Source organism: Mytilinidion resinicola, assembly GCF_010093595.1.
Source record: "Mytilinidion resinicola strain CBS 304.34 unplaced genomic scaffold BDZ99scaffold_9, whole genome shotgun sequence".
Taxonomy (NCBI): Eukaryota; Fungi; Ascomycota; class Dothideomycetes; order Mytilinidiales; family Mytilinidiaceae; genus Mytilinidion; species Mytilinidion resinicola.
The window spans coordinates 1,012,551-1,026,161 of NW_022985445.1; the positions used below are offsets into that span (position 1 = coordinate 1,012,551).

Sequence of the window (13,611 nt, forward strand, 5' to 3'; positions counted from 1 at the left end):
ACGTGGGGAAAATTGAAGTTTTTGGGTCCCTTAAAGGTGCCTCCGAGGGCTAATATGTATGACGTCGAGTCTTCCTAATTCAATACAAAGCGTCAAGCCACTGCCGTTGCGAGATGGTCCCGATGTGCCTGCTGTTGAATGGCCTCTTTGAGAAAGGAAACTTGTGAAGTCGACGCTTGGATGTACCGGGCAACGCAGTGAACATCCGGCGTTATGTCGCTATGGGTTCCAATCGCTCACCATCGTCTGAGGTGCTTCGATGCATTGGAAAATTCTTAGCAAGGCGTAGAGTTCTTGAGCCTTGAAATTGCTGGTGGGTTTTCCGCATCTGGGAGGTTGACTTGAAGCCACGTATCTACCCACGTTCCCAGCCATCTTTTTGTGGTTGAGGTTTCATTGCTGCCCACGCGGCTCTTTCACGGACGTACCGCCTGGCACCTCGCTCAACACCACACCCCACACCTCGAGCTATCGCAACGTCCATGTCTCGCAGGCCGGCGCCTGCCCGCCCGCATCTGCAATGTACCACCGAGGCGATCCACGCTGGACGCGGCGCGTCGACACCATCGTGCACGGCATCGAGTCGGCCAACGAGTCGGCCCAGGCCAACCTCTTCACCTTCGCCCACAACTACATCGGGCCCTGTCTGGGCTCTATAGGAAACGCCTTCCACTCCTGCACCGCCTCCTGTTTCCCCTCCCGCGACGACCGTCGCCGCCACCGAGGCCGGTCGCGCGGCCGAGCTGAACTCAGCTTCGACTTCTATGACGACTGGGAAGAAGACGAGAACGATGGCCTGCTCGGATGGGGGAACGACGAGCTGGACCGCCTGCTTGCCGGCTCGAGGGGCAATGGCGCTGCACAACCTGCGCGCCAGCGCGCCATGAGCTATGGCACCAGACGGGACCGCGATGGTCGGTTCCCAGGTGGACGCCGGAAAAGCGCAGTACAGCCTCACGATGGCGGCCCGGATCCTACCATAATTCCCAGTAGTTCCTATTTTGGCTTTCTGGGCAGGCTGCCCTTCAATATTGGGGGTAGGGGACTGCGATACAAGCCATCGGCCGCAGACTTGACCGAGCATCCAGGCGCGCTGCGCCGAACCGATGAAGAACAGCCTTTGGTGGAAGATAGTGACGAGGATGAGGCTTCTGGGGAAGGGAGAAAAGGACACAGACGGAAAAGAAGCCAGACGGCCCTCTCGGGACACTCGGGGCACACCACGGACTCATTGAGCTCCAGAGGGGACATATTTCCGAGCGAAGACGAGGACGACGCTGTGCCTTTAGACGACGAGTTCACAATGGCACTGGAGCGGCGGCAAACGGGACAGGGAATGGACGATACCAGCAGCGGGAAAACGAAGTCGCCTAAAGCAAGGCCGGCTGGTTCTCGCATGTCGACCCGGACAGCTTCGTCACGAAGCACGCACGAGTCGGGACGAAGATTCAGAGCAAATTCTCAAACTAAGCACCGTGACGCTGGAATTGAGGAGGTCCCCTCCTTGTCCGACCTCAAGCAGGAAGAGGAGCGCTTGCGACTAAAGGAAGAAGCGGAAGTCGAAAGGAAACGCCATGAAGCACGTCAGGTAGCCCTCAAACGGGGGCTGAGCGTGGACAATTTCACAGTAAGTTCGCGGACTACGGCAAATGCGCCTTCGTCGCTAATATCTGAATAGCCATCTGAGGGTAAACATGACGCTGCAGTACTGTCGCCATCAAGTTTGCCGTTCCAGAAGAGCTCGACCCGTCAGTCTTCCTCTCCTGCGCGTTCTCCACAAATCGTGGAACCGTCTCAGACCCCTGAGACCATGCCATTCCCGACCTTCGACTCTCAAACTGCTCTGGAGAGCGGTGCCTTCGACATGGAAGGATCAGAGCTTTCAAGTGCTATCCCGACCCCAAACGGGCCACTCTCGTTGAGAAATGAAGTAGCGCAAAGTCAGCCGACTTCAACGTTTGTTCCCGCACGACTCCCGCATTTTGAGCTTGGACCGGACTGAACGAGACCATGAGGGTTTGATTGTACAGGACCATAATCTCAAGATCCACCAGCCTCAGGCCACCCCTTCCGACAGAATTACACCAAATTTGGGCAAGGCGGGAGCGGGTTCGAGAATTACACGATCTTATCCTAGGGTAGGACGTCCCGCGGATCATCGGCAGCACGAAAACCCTCGAGGCGTATTCCAGGAGCTAGCCGTTTCTGTAGAGCCAAGTTCTCTGTGGACACAAAAACCGGAGTCAATTTCATGGAAAGAGGCCCCCTTCATGGACCCTCGGCCGCGGAAACATATCTCCTTGTTCTCCTCACTGTTATCAGTTCCTTGATGCTACTCGGGCCTTTTCTGACCTGTGTGTGGGTCAATCTGGTATTCGTTGACCCAATGATCGTGGTATTTTACGACAAGACCAACGTCATCCGTTCCATCGTTCTGGAGTACCTCATTCAGCTTGCAAATTTCCTGGCGTTCGTCGTTTTGCTATTATCACCCTTGCAGCGAAGGATGAAGCCGATGAGCCGAACATCAGCCGCATGCCAGCCGCTGGTTACGATATCAACGAGTTTTAGGAGTTCCGGCATGATCTTCCAGTCAATATCACAGACTGAAGACTTCGAATAGGTAGATGGGTCATCTTTACCTAGGTGAAGACGAACTTCACTTCTCAAGTACGATTGCTGTTGGAACGCACTTATTACTACCATGGAATTCGTTCTGTGCTCAAAGATCCTATTTTGACGACATGAATTTTGCCTCCTCTCCAAGCGTGATATTTTGTTCCTCTCCCCTTCGTTTCCAGCCCCCCTTTTTGCAACGCAGCGTCGCACCCCTCCCATCAATCCTCCTCCGTCAAATTCACACACTCCACCTCCTTCTCCGACCCTCTTCCTTCTCTCTCCCAAAAGCCCCTCAAAGCCCCATACCCAACCCCCCTCCTCATCCCCGTCCCCTCGTCCCAACTCGAATGCAACCCCACCAATCCCCCCGTCTTCGTCTCCACCAACGGCGCCCCTGAATGGCCCCAATACGTCCAGCAATCATGCATCAGCGCCCCAATCTCCTCATTATCCTCCACATCCTGCCCCGCCGCATACCCCCGCCACGCCCCGTGGCTGACATGCAGCACGTCGTACCCCGTCGCCACGCCGCTCACAGCGGCTTCGAGGTCTTCGCTGCCCGGGTGGCCGATGCAGAGTAGCTGCGCGCCCGTTTGCGGCTCCGCGGAAGCAAACTCGATGTACGGGAACAGGTTTGGAGAACCAGGGCTCGGGGTAGAGGCGGCGACGATTCTTAACATCGCGAGATCGCGGCGGGCGTCGAAGGCGATGCAGCGCGCTTCTACGACGCGGCCGCTGGAGAAGAGCAGCCAGTGGCGTGCCGAGAGGTCGAGTTCTTCTGCGTTCTCAGCGACGCAATGCGCGCATGTGAGGAGGATGCCGCTGGGGTGGATGCAGACGGCTGTGCCAGCGGCTTCTTGGGCGAATACGAGGGTGGCGGAGATGGCGGCGAGGAGGGGGGCGCTGGGGGAGACGGGGTTGGTGCGTTGGCGGGTTGGCTTCTTGGGGGGGAGGGTGGCGGAGGCGAGGCGGTGTTGGGTGGATGGGGAGGTCAGAAGGGCGCGTTTTTGGAGGAGAAGAGCTTGGGCAGGGGTGGGGAGGCCGGTTGTGGTGGTTGTCAGGGTGGAGAGGGGGGTGATGAGGGTGATGGGGATGGCTGGGGTTGTAGATGGTTGGAGCTCGGATAGGAGACCTGGAATTGACGTCGAGGCTGATTGAGATGGGGTGGGTTCTTTGCTCTTGCTTTGCTCATCTTGCTCTTTCCGAGACCGTGATCTGGTTCGTCGTTGTGTGGGCTCTGGTGGTGCTAGGGCTGGGGAGGTAGCTGTGTGTTTCTGGCGGCGAGCTGGGGCTTTAGGCCCCATTTTTTGGGAGTGGTTAGTATGAAGATGCAAAGAGGAATATATGACGGATCCCTCTTTAGTATGGATACATCTGATGTGCGTTGCTTCAGGCAACAGTCAGGAAGTGTGCACAGCCACCATACAAGCCTCAAAAGCCAGTAATGGACTAGTATACTAGATAAAACACTAAGGGCTTAGAATATCGTGATGGCCAGTGTCACATATTAGTTGTTGTTAGACGGCTGCGGAAATTGACTGGAAATTGTGTGCTATATTGATGGTAGCCCACTTTGGGATGGACTTCTCCCTTGATAAGCCCCTCAAGAACGCCATAAAACTTCAAGTCGTGCCTGACTATGCATCAGGCGGGTAACGCCTGGGTGAGTGCCTCGCTGGTGCCGGTAACGCCGTGATATGCAATCGTCTAGATGTAAAGAAAGTTCAAACCCTAGTTGCCACTGCCACTCGGGGCATTGGACCCAATCTCGCTCAAAGTGCTGTCCTCTTTACTCAGCGTGAGCTTGAGCTTCTTCCGCGGTGATTCTTCCGCATCGCCATCTCGGTCTCTCTTCCCTTCTCCTCCTGCTTTTGACGCCCCAGAACCGCCTTCAGTAGGCTTTGGCAACCTCTTCGCGGCTATCGCTGCCTCCTTCTCTTGTGATTCCTTACTCGCCTTCAGCTTAACCTTCAGCGTGCCATCCTTGCCTCCTCGATCAGCCTTCTTGACATAGGAGCTCTTCTTCTTCTTTTTCTTCTCCGGCGTCTCATTGTCGTCTCCGTCGTCATCATCGCCACCCTTCTTCACCGGGCTGATTCGCTTATCTTTCCCCGCAGCAACGCTCCCTTGTGAAGCCGGCACCGGTGTGCCCATGCGGCTTCCCAGCGGAGTATTTCCCATCCCACTACCATTCCCATTTTGCCCAGTCAGCTTCGCCATAGCATTCCTCGAGCTCTGACGTCCACTGATACCCAGACACTTCTCCAGATGCTGTGCGAACCGCGTGATTAGCAAGCTGCGCTTGCAATTGGGACATGTATGCCAGGGGATGTAATGTGCAGGTTTTCCACCGGTGTTCAGCTTGGGTTCAGCGGTCATGTCTGTGTCCTGTGATCCTGGCGTTCCGACCGACTCCTTGTCCGCATTCTTCAGCTGCTGCTTCTGTAGCTCCCGCTCTTTTTTGCTCTTAGCCATGTCCGTCGGAAACAGGTTGCCGTACACGTCGTGGCCTGGCCGCTGCACCCACGGATGTAGATTGCAGTATTCCTTGGTCATGTCTGGTGTCTGCGCCCCCTTACCTGACGCGGGATACTTGAGCCGTGGGAGCTTGCAGTGCGGGCAGATTATCTCCGGGGTTGTTTTTAGTGGATTGCCCTTGAGATGTACTCTGTGCCCGTCCCAGCTGGCGGCGTCATTGCTGATAGGGGGAGGTGGCGGCGGTGCGTGAGCGTTCTTGGCGGAGGGCTGCGAATCGAGCTGGGCGACGGCGAGGGATTCGACTTGGGTGGCGGCCGAGGACATGCGGAGGAGCTTCTCGGAGCGGTGGCAGGACAGGGCGATGCTGGACATGACATCGTAGAGGACATCTTCGAATATGTGCTTCGTCTGGCACCAGTTGGGTCAGTATATGGGAGTGGCAGAGCAAGGGAGGTGAACCCATACAACTTCATCCAGGGTTGCCGGCGAGATGTGGACGCCAGACTTCAGGAGGTCCTCCAACTCAGCCGGCCCGTCCTCAGACATGGTGGAGGGTGTGCTCGTTGGTAGGTGACGTAGAAGGGAGGGCTTGGGCAAAGCGAGGCTGCGGTCCTGATCACTAAGGCACGGGAAACGAGTGTGGGTCCAGTATGCCGTTTGAGTCCTCGTCTCTCCACGTGTACGGGCTAGGCTAGCAAAACGGGATTAAAGTGGGAATAAGGGTGCGTTTCGGACGCCTGAAATAGCATTGCCGGCCGCTAGGGCTGCACAAGATCGGGGAAGCTTGACCGAGATCTGATTAGATATGATAGGTCACGTGCAGGGAATTGTAGGGAAGCCAAGACAGCAAGAAGTGACTTCTACAGAGGAACTCTTCAACTGTAGTTCCCTTGTGTCAAATATGCATAAGTGCGTCTACGGTGAATGATACACAAGAGGCAGATTGCAATCTTTGAGAACACCGATCTGGGACTAGACGTACTGACAAAGTAAGCGTATGGCATGTCAGCAGGCAAGAGCACGATATAGATAGCTGGATTCAGGATCAATTTGGACGGAAGTATACGAGTCAAAGACCACTTCTGGCTCTATCACCCCCTTATTTCTCCTCAACAGAGGCAAAAAGCCTTCTACCATCCCCAACAGCGCCATTCACCCCATGTGACGACCACATCAATGGCATGACTCCAACCCCGGGCATACCTCATCACGCCAAATCAGCGGTATCAACAATGCGAACCGTGCTCAGATTCCATATTAATACCTACCCGTGCTCATCACTCCCACCCCCTCTGAAAGCATCATCACGCCTCAACGCAAATGAAAAAAAACGATCGAATCTCCACTCTCCAAATTCTCACCAATCATCCTTTTCGTCCTCATCATCTGCAGGGTATTAGCATCTTCCCCAAACCAATGAAGAGCATAAAAGGGGGTAGAACTTACCACTATGGCTAACCTTCGCCTTCCTCGCCGCAAGCGCACTAGCCAGTGCTCCAGCCAGCCCTCCCTCTGCCGCATTCGGAGCAGCTCCACCGGCCGCACCCCCAGTAGCCGCCGGCTCGCTACCGGGCACTAGTGCCGCACTTCGATCCCGCTTCTCCTGAGAGCTAACTCTCTTGAGCTTAGCGCCGCCGCGGATATCGGCAAGCAGGTTGTCGACGACGGGGGCTCTCTTGGGCAGGCCTTGGGCCGCGGGCGCGCCGGGCATGGGAGGTGGTGGTGGCGGACCGCTGCCAGGTGGCATCGGTGGCGGGGGAGGCACGGAGGAGTTGGGCATGGGTGGTGGTGGGGGGACTGCTGAATGCGGCATAGGGGGGGGAGGCGGGATTGAGCTCGTAGGCATAGGAGGGGGGGGAGGAATCGAGCTCGCAGGCATGGGCGAAGGCGGAGGGATGTCCCGAGAGGGTGGAGGTGGTGCGTGATTTGATGGCGGAGGAGGTACATGACGAGTAGAGGACGGAGGTAACGGAGGCGGTTGTGGGGCGCCGTGGTTCGAGGGTGGCAACGGAGGAGGCGCCGAGGATGTCTTTGGAGGCAATGGCGGCGGCGGAATGTGTGCAGGTGGAGTCTGTCGAGCTGGTGGTGGCGGGACATGTGCTGTTGGAGTCTCCCGAGCAGGTGGTGGGGGAGGAACAGGTCCACGACTTGGCGGAGGGGGTGGGTTTACCGGAGCCCTGGAGCCTGTGAATGGCGGTGGGACACCAAACCTGTGGCCTGGCTCTGGCGCCTCTTCCATCGGTGTCTTTGGCGGCCTGGGAGGAGGTGGAGGCCCTGGGTTCGTTACTGTATTGGATTCGGCCCGAGCTCTTGACGGTGGCGGCGGTGCGTTTGTGTGCGCGAATTTGCCAGCATCTGCAATTGGAGGAGGGGCACGGAATTTGGGGCCTGGTGGCGCGGGAGGAGAGGCCTGGCGAGGTGGAGAGGGCGCCGGACTAGCTGGTGATGCTGCAGCGTCAGTCTTGGTCCTTCGTGCTGGCGGAGGAGCTGGCGGCGGTCCTCTTCTCGATGTCGACGATCCCGTGTTTTGCGGACTTAGGGCAGTTGCTTTCATGGGCGGTGCACTTGGTGGTGGAGGCGGTGGAGCCCTTGATCGTCGTTCCGCAGCACTCTCTTCCACATTCTCTTGCGCCTTCCGCTGCTCAATGTACATTTTGATGAAGTCCGCATTGTCCTCAATCTGGTCCTCTGTGATGCCCATTGCCAGTAGTTCCTTCACCAAAGTAGGATCCGTGGTGTCGATTGCTGAGTTACGGCTGCTTGCAGCGTTCGAGTGGGTATGCTGAGTAGGAGAGGTAACGGTCATTTCCCTGGGTGGTATAATCGACTGTGCTGGAGGATGATGCGAAGCGGACGAATGTCTGTGGCCAAACAGACCACCCAGAAGGCCGTGTGACTTCCCTCCGCCGCTTCCACCTCCATTCGAGGCCGCAGTATTCATAGCAGACCCAAACGGCTTCGACTTAGTGTTCTTGTGCGCATTCTTCTCCCGATCATCCATCTTCTTCTTGAACGTTTTTGCCTCCTTCTCGTCCGCAAATGACAGTCCCGCAAGGCAATCCTCCAGCTCAAAAGTGTGGAAGAACGTGCGGTCCTGGTTATAGGAGAAGGTGTCGTAGATTTCTTGGTCCCAGATCACTCCGCGGTTGGCAGGCTGGGGCTATCAGCACATACACGTCTTGCGATGCAGAGCATACAATTGCTCGTCAACCTACCGAGACATCAACCATCTTGATCCAAAAAGTGTTCCCGACCAAGTCGTTCGCTAGTACTGCTGCTCCCTGCAGCCCTGTGAAGGTCCATCTTTGCTGGTTCGGATAGGCGACATAGAGCTTCGCAACGGCAACGGCATGGATCTTGTTCGAGGCTTTGGGTACAGTTCGCTTCACCGTCTGCTTATCGTCGTCATTGAGAATCGAAGGCATGGTGTCCAGTGAGGTCGATCACAGTCCTAGACGTCGTGATTGTGAAGGGTGCGGCGAATGTTGGAAGAACGGGAGGGGTGACGCCTGACAGCTACAGCGCTACAGCGCATGGAACGAGCAGGCGATGCGAGGCCGCCAGCAGCGAAGACCAGACAGGCGGTAGGTTAATGATTAGCTGGAGAGGGGCTTTCACTGCTCCAGGGAAGAATGGGTGAGGCCGCTGGGTACCTGGCGGTTGGGGTGTGGAGCTGTGGCTTTGAGCCGCGCAGTGAAGTCAGCTGCCAAGACGTCGAACCCCGTCTGTCGGATTCCATTAACCACATTCATGCGAAGGACCCTTGACATTCACTCAAATGCGCTGTACCTAATCTCGGATACGACGGAGTTTTGTTGACTCTCCGACGTCACCGCAATAGAGGGTTCACTATCTCAATCTTGACAACTCAACAGCATCAATTCGAAGAACAATGACGATGGCGAATTTTGCAAGCTGATGCCTATTGCTTCATTCTCAGGCTTCGACACAGCAGGCTGTGACATTTTGTCCACGTAAGGATCAGACGACGCGGCCTTGTCACAGCCACCACTGTTCATGAACGACGTTTTAGTGTCACCTCGTCGCTTGTAGAAGTGACTCTAGAGCCGGGTGCTGACATCAAACTCAACGGAAAGGCTTTTACGAGCGAGTGAGTGAAACATTGAGATAAATGGTACGAGGTTCAGATAGAAAAGGCTAGATCAAGTTTGAACCAGTGCTCTAGACGTCGAGAGCTTCGTCTGGTGTAGTTTTGCACTAGTGACTTGTTTGCGAGCATCAAGCTGCTTGCTGAGGAGATTCACCAGTACCCATGTGTCTAGAAGAAGTTGCTCAGCCGAACAGTACATGTAATAACACCAAAGGAATAAGATTCACATCCACAGTCGCTTCTTGTCCCGAATAGCTGTCAGGCTTCGCGTAGCCAACATCCAGTAGTGATATGAACCCTTTCAATGGCAAGAAACGGTGGTGGAATCCAAATGCGTAAGCATAACATATACACTTTTTTCATTCAAACGCCTAAGCCAAGAAGTAGCCAGCTCAATAGAACCGCCCATCCTCTGAACGGAAGAGGGAGTATAAATTAGGTACACACCACCGATCACAATCAGAGAAGAGCAAAGCAGTGGTTCAGACTGAGTGTGGAGGGGCCAAAAGGAAAGAGTATGGTGATTCCCAAGTTTCGCTTTCCCTTTCCAGCAGTAAGTAACTGGAGTGCCCCGATACGCAAACTTGTGGGGTTCGGTATGCGTGCATCTACCCTAGATCCCGTTCTTTACTCGACCTCCCCCTTCGACTCAAAGTTCTCGCCCTCGACCAGCTCCGGGATGTCGTCGTCATCTTCATCTTCGCCCTTCTCGCCATCCTCGCCCTTCTCCTTCTGCATGCTCTGGTAGCTCTCGGCGAGCTTGCGCAGCGACGCCAGCGAGTCCGGCCCCAGTTGGTTGAGGATGCCGGGGACGAGCTCCGTGAGCTCCTTATCTTCGCCTTGGCCGTAGATGGCAAAGGTGTTTGCGGGGACGGAGGCATGGACTGTGGTTGATAGAAATTAGCAACCCATGATGCTGAAAGCGGCCACCGTATGTCGGCATGGATGAAAATGAAGACATCAACCCGCGGCTCTCTCCAAAAATTCCCTTTCAAGCCACAGACAGCCCAGCCAGTCTCGGACTTTTCCCGAGCAGATGTAGGAGAAGAATCAGACTAACCCTTTGGCGCAGAGAAATGGATGACATTCCCGTCGCTTTTGAACATGTTCACCTCCTCAATCGCCTGAATCGGCTGCACATTCAGCTTCTTCAAGCTCGTCTGCAGCTTCTTGTCGTCGGTGCCAGCGCTCTTGTGGACCTTCTTGACCTTCCGGCGCGGGGTGCCTTTTCCTCTGTACGCCGGTTCCGTTAGCCATCTGTACTCTTCGCTCTATCTGCTGCCTCAAACTCTTCGCTCCGGTATAGAACCCAAAACCGCAACTGCAATTTTTCCAGGATCGCAAGGGTATGTAAAGAGTCGGAGGCGGGGATTCGAGGGGATTCGCGACGAAGATTCGAGGCTACGGAGTGGAAGAGCTGCTTACCCTAGTCACTCGTATTAGCATCGTTCATCTCTAGAAGCTCTCAGAAACAGCTCTAGAACTCCATCGAGATGATGAAATCTTGGGCTTAAACTCACCAATTCGCACCGACGCCTGCATCCGCGCCAGCTTGGCCTGATCCATATTTGCGGTTGATGAAGAAAAGAAGGGTTGGAGGAGCTGCGCCGTGGTAGAGGATTAGCGGGATGTCTGGAGGCGCTTCTCGGGTATGAATCGAGTGGCTGCAAGGAAGGGAAAGGGCGGTGAGGCGTACCTTGAGAGTTGCAGGATGGAGAGGCGGGCGGGCAGTGCGAAATGGTGAGGTTGGTTCGTGATGATCGGCCTTCGGCTGCCGGGCCACACAGTTTGTGTGCTCCAACTCGCTAAAATTCCAGCATTCACAGGTTATCACTTCACATAACTTGCGACGGCAGGTTGTTTGTGAGACTATTGCATTAGATACCAGGCCGTCTGTTGTTCTGACTTATTCCGAAGACTGGCTTTCCATTTCTGAGAGGCAAAAAGACGTGGGATTCTAGAGCTAGAGGGAATACAGATTTTGTCTTGGCACACCTACACATTTTCGAGGCGTAAGGAGAGTAACTTTTCTGAACATGCTGTTAGCTCGCTGAGTTACCTCAGACGGCGATTATTCCATGTCAAATCATAAGTGCATGTGGTTAAACTATACTGCAGAACACCCTGTTTCTACAAAGACAAAATCTCGTGTTTAGGAGTTTCTGTATTCGTTCTAAACTAAGCATCGTGCATTGGGATGTCCGCTCCAACAACCCAGCGCCGTGCCATAGCATTGCCAAAAGGCTCAGGACGAAGGCACACAGCAGGGGCCAAAACGGCCCATTCGAACCTCTGAGGAAAACTCCAAATGCTCCGCACCGGGTATCGTGACCACTATCCGCCCACATCCCCTTTTACATCGCGTCGCTGTCGCTCAAGACATAGTTGAGCATATTACCACATACCACCAAAGACATATGCCCACATGGGGACTCTATCCGACCACTCCGTGCGCATCCATCGCATCCGTCACGCTCACTTGAAAGCCTTGTCCCACTGCTTGCCGCTAACAATTGGGGGCGCCAGGCTGGCAAGATAGTCCTTACCCTTGACGATGGCCACCATCACAGACGGGAGCTTCCAGCCACCGAAAGCACCAACCCCCTTGCTCTTGCCGACCGGCACAACCTGGGTCTCGGCGAGATTGGCCTTGTACTCTTTGTCCGGAACCTCAGCACCGCTGAGATCCTTCTTCAAGTTGGCCACCACGATCGGGAGTGCTTCCCACATGTCCATAATGCCGCCACGAGTATAGGAGCCACAGTCGCCAAGGACGTAGACACGCTCGCCGGCAGCGGTCACGCGCAGAGTTTTGTCGCTATCGACGAAGCCCTTTTCGTTGAGGAGAGTTTTCGGGAGGAAACCGGTGTTGGGGCGCGCACCGGTGGCGTCGACGTAAAGGTCCGCTTCAATGGTCTTGCCGCCGCTGAGCGAGACAGTGGTCTTGCCGTCGGCAGTCTGGGTTGTAGACTCAACGCGGGTGCCGTAGACCACGTCGCAGCCCATCCTATTGAGGTACTTCTCCGCCGTCTTGGCGAGAGCTTCCCGGAGGACGGGCAGCAGCTTCTTGTCGGCGCAGATGAGGGTGAGCTGGGCCTTGGGGTGAGCTGGCTTGGCCGGCGCAAACCAGCCTGGCGTGCCGTTGAAGAACTCCGCAATCTCGCCAGCAACCTCGACACCGACAGGTCCACCACCTCCAATTACGATGGTCTTTGCAGTTGGAAGCGTCTTGCGGAAGTTGTCGAGGTCGGTCTTCACAGCCTCAGAGTCGGTCTGAAGAGACAGGAAGGGGGCAGGAGTATGGGTGCCAACGGCGAGGATCAGAGCGTAGTATGGAATGGATTCGGTCGCGCCGCCAACAGTAGAGACGGTGACAGTGCGAGCGGCGGTGTCCAGTGCCGTAGCCGTGCCTTGAACAAATTTGAAGCTGGTGCCATACTTGGCGAACTCTTTCTCGAGGGGGTACAGGTACTTGCTCTCGGGGAGAAGCTCGCTGGAGATACAGGCACGGGGGCCCGCAACTCGCCAGTAGAAGTCCTTCGAGGGAGTGACCATCGTGACATTGTAGGTGACGCCATCCTCCTTGGGGAGTGTAGGAAGGATGTGCTTGAGGGAGTAATGGCTGGTGCTGATGCCGGCCCAGCTACCTCCAATCACCAAGACGGTTCGAGCAGACATGTTGTGCGGTTGATTGGTGGTAGGTAGTGAGGTTGTAGTCTGGGGCTTGCTGATGCGGTACTGTCGACGGTGGGTGAGGTGAGGAGATTGGTGGTACGGGCAGCGTCTGTCGGGCGTGCCTTTTATAGGTATTAGCGGTGGAGTTGAGAGGGCCCGAAGCGCGGCAGGCAGGATCAACAGATTACGCAGGTCAGCAATAAGGGTGAATCAGAGAGTTCAATGCCAGGAAAGGGTGGCCTTATAGCTCCTAAAGGATGTTAAGATCAATTCAGCTTACAAGGCAATTCGCAGTGGATTTCCAACGTTTTCAAGATATTGTTGAAGCTATTGAAGCTTGGGCCGCAGCGGCAGGGATTATCGGATATTTCGAAAGATCCTCTTCCGAAGCCACCAAAGTCGATTACAAAGCTGACAAACGTAAGTTAACTTAACGTACCCTGCGGGTGAGCTGCCCATGCGGGCGAGCTGCCCAGTCCGTGCACCACTAGAAATTCAATAATCTAACCTTAAATAAACTCTACAACTACCTAATAAAAAGTTATACAAATATAATATATTATTCTTATATATATAAACACTTAGTAACGTATTCCACAAGCGAGCCGTCCACCCAAGCGAGCCGTCCACTTCATCATGAAAACCGGCCTCAAACGTTAATTGCTCCACAACGCCAATAGATATCAACTATATACAACTTGTAGCCTAATCTGCAGCAACCTCTGCAT

At 55.1% G+C, this 13,611-nt stretch overlaps 7 protein-coding genes across 7 annotated transcripts; 1 reads left to right on the top strand and 6 right to left on the bottom strand.

The window, feature by feature from the left end:
• Nucleotides 1-520: 520 nt before the first annotated feature.
• On the top strand, nucleotides 521-2,002 carry BDZ99DRAFT_387884 (uncharacterized protein; the record flags this gene model as incomplete). The annotated part of the gene is made up of 2 exons (XM_033715545.1): nucleotides 521-1,627; nucleotides 1,679-2,002. 2 exons carry the CDS (start codon nucleotides 521-523, stop codon nucleotides 2,000-2,002), a joined length of 1,431 nt encoding a protein of 476 aa, XP_033577164.1.
• An 874-nt stretch (nucleotides 2,003-2,876) lies between these two features.
• On the bottom strand, nucleotides 2,877-3,515 carry BDZ99DRAFT_355669 (AT hook domain-containing protein family protein; the record flags this gene model as incomplete). The annotated part of the gene is made up of 1 exon (XM_033714606.1): nucleotides 2,877-3,515. A coding segment is annotated over one exon (639 nt), but the record flags the coding sequence as incomplete, so codon positions are not given.
• A 161-nt stretch (nucleotides 3,516-3,676) lies between these two features.
• BDZ99DRAFT_462797 (uncharacterized protein) lies at nucleotides 3,677-4,126 on the bottom strand (the record flags this gene model as incomplete). Its single annotated transcript, XM_033719930.1, has 1 exon — nucleotides 3,677-4,126. A coding segment is annotated over exon 1 (247 nt), but the record flags the coding sequence as incomplete, so codon positions are not given.
• On the bottom strand, nucleotides 4,097-5,673 carry BDZ99DRAFT_462798 (uncharacterized protein). The gene is made up of 2 exons (XM_033719931.1): nucleotides 5,563-5,673; nucleotides 4,097-5,505 (listed from the first exon to the last, which is right to left on the bottom strand). Exons 1-2 carry the CDS (start codon nucleotides 5,641-5,643, stop codon nucleotides 4,351-4,353), a joined length of 1,236 nt encoding a protein of 411 aa, XP_033577167.1. The 5' UTR covers nucleotides 5,644-5,673; the 3' UTR covers nucleotides 4,097-4,350.
• A 454-nt stretch (nucleotides 5,674-6,127) lies between these two features.
• BDZ99DRAFT_442771 (WH1-domain-containing protein) lies at nucleotides 6,128-8,593 on the bottom strand. Its single transcript, XM_033717826.1, has 3 exons — nucleotides 8,313-8,593; nucleotides 6,544-8,251; nucleotides 6,128-6,483 (listed from the first exon to the last, which is right to left on the bottom strand). Exons 1-3 carry the CDS (start codon nucleotides 8,520-8,522, stop codon nucleotides 6,455-6,457), a joined length of 1,947 nt encoding a protein of 648 aa, XP_033577168.1. The 5' UTR covers nucleotides 8,523-8,593; the 3' UTR covers nucleotides 6,128-6,454.
• Nucleotides 8,594-9,635: 1,042 nt separating this feature from the next.
• On the bottom strand, nucleotides 9,636-10,927 carry BDZ99DRAFT_462802 (nascent polypeptide-associated complex subunit beta). The gene is made up of 4 exons (XM_033719932.1): nucleotides 10,905-10,927; nucleotides 10,729-10,810; nucleotides 10,269-10,442; nucleotides 9,636-10,092 (listed from the first exon to the last, which is right to left on the bottom strand). The coding sequence occupies exons 2-4, from the start codon at nucleotides 10,772-10,774 to the stop codon at nucleotides 9,836-9,838; spliced, it is 477 nt and encodes a 158-aa protein (XP_033577169.1). The 5' UTR covers nucleotides 10,775-10,810; nucleotides 10,905-10,927; the 3' UTR covers nucleotides 9,636-9,835.
• Nucleotides 10,928-11,352: 425 nt separating this feature from the next.
• Nucleotides 11,353-13,112, bottom strand: BDZ99DRAFT_462804 (FAD/NAD(P)-binding domain-containing protein). The gene has a single exon (XM_033719933.1). The coding sequence runs from the start codon at nucleotides 12,884-12,886 to the stop codon at nucleotides 11,684-11,686; it is 1,203 nt and encodes a 400-aa protein (XP_033577170.1). The 5' UTR covers nucleotides 12,887-13,112; the 3' UTR covers nucleotides 11,353-11,683.
• Nucleotides 13,113-13,611: the final 499 nt, after the last annotated feature.

Bases quoted from the DNA above. Each gene is read 5' to 3' on its own strand.
- BDZ99DRAFT_462804 (XM_033719933.1), bottom strand. From the start codon at position 12,886: ATGTCTGCTCGAACCGTCTTGGTGATTGGAGGTAGCTGGGCCGGCATC.
- BDZ99DRAFT_462802 (XM_033719932.1), bottom strand. From the start codon at position 10,774: ATGGATCAGGCCAAGCTGGCGCGGATGCAGGCGTCGGTGCGAATTG. The intron at 10,443-10,728 runs GTGAGTTTAAGC...AACCGGCGTACA, and splicing joins GCAGGCGTCGGTGCGAATTG to GAGGAAAAGGCACCCCGCGC. The intron at 10,093-10,268 runs GTTAGTCTGATT...TATCAACCACAG, and splicing joins CCATTTCTCTGCGCCAAAGG to TCCATGCCTCCGTCCCCGCA.
- BDZ99DRAFT_462798 (XM_033719931.1), bottom strand. From the start codon at position 5,643: ATGTCTGAGGACGGGCCGGCTGAGTTGGAGGACCTCCTGAAGTCTGGC. The intron at 5,506-5,562 runs GTATGGGTTCAC...AACTGGTGCCAG, and splicing joins CGGCAACCCTGGATGAAGTT to ACGAAGCACATATTCGAAGA.
- BDZ99DRAFT_442771 (XM_033717826.1), bottom strand. From the start codon at position 8,522: ATGCCTTCGATTCTCAATGACGACGATAAGCAGACGGTGAAGCGAACT. The intron at 8,252-8,312 runs GTAGGTTGACGA...TGATAGCCCCAG, and splicing joins TCAAGATGGTTGATGTCTCG to CCTGCCAACCGCGGAGTGAT. The intron at 6,484-6,543 runs GTAAGTTCTACC...AATACCCTGCAG, and splicing joins GGCGAAGGTTAGCCATAGTG to ATGATGAGGACGAAAAGGAT.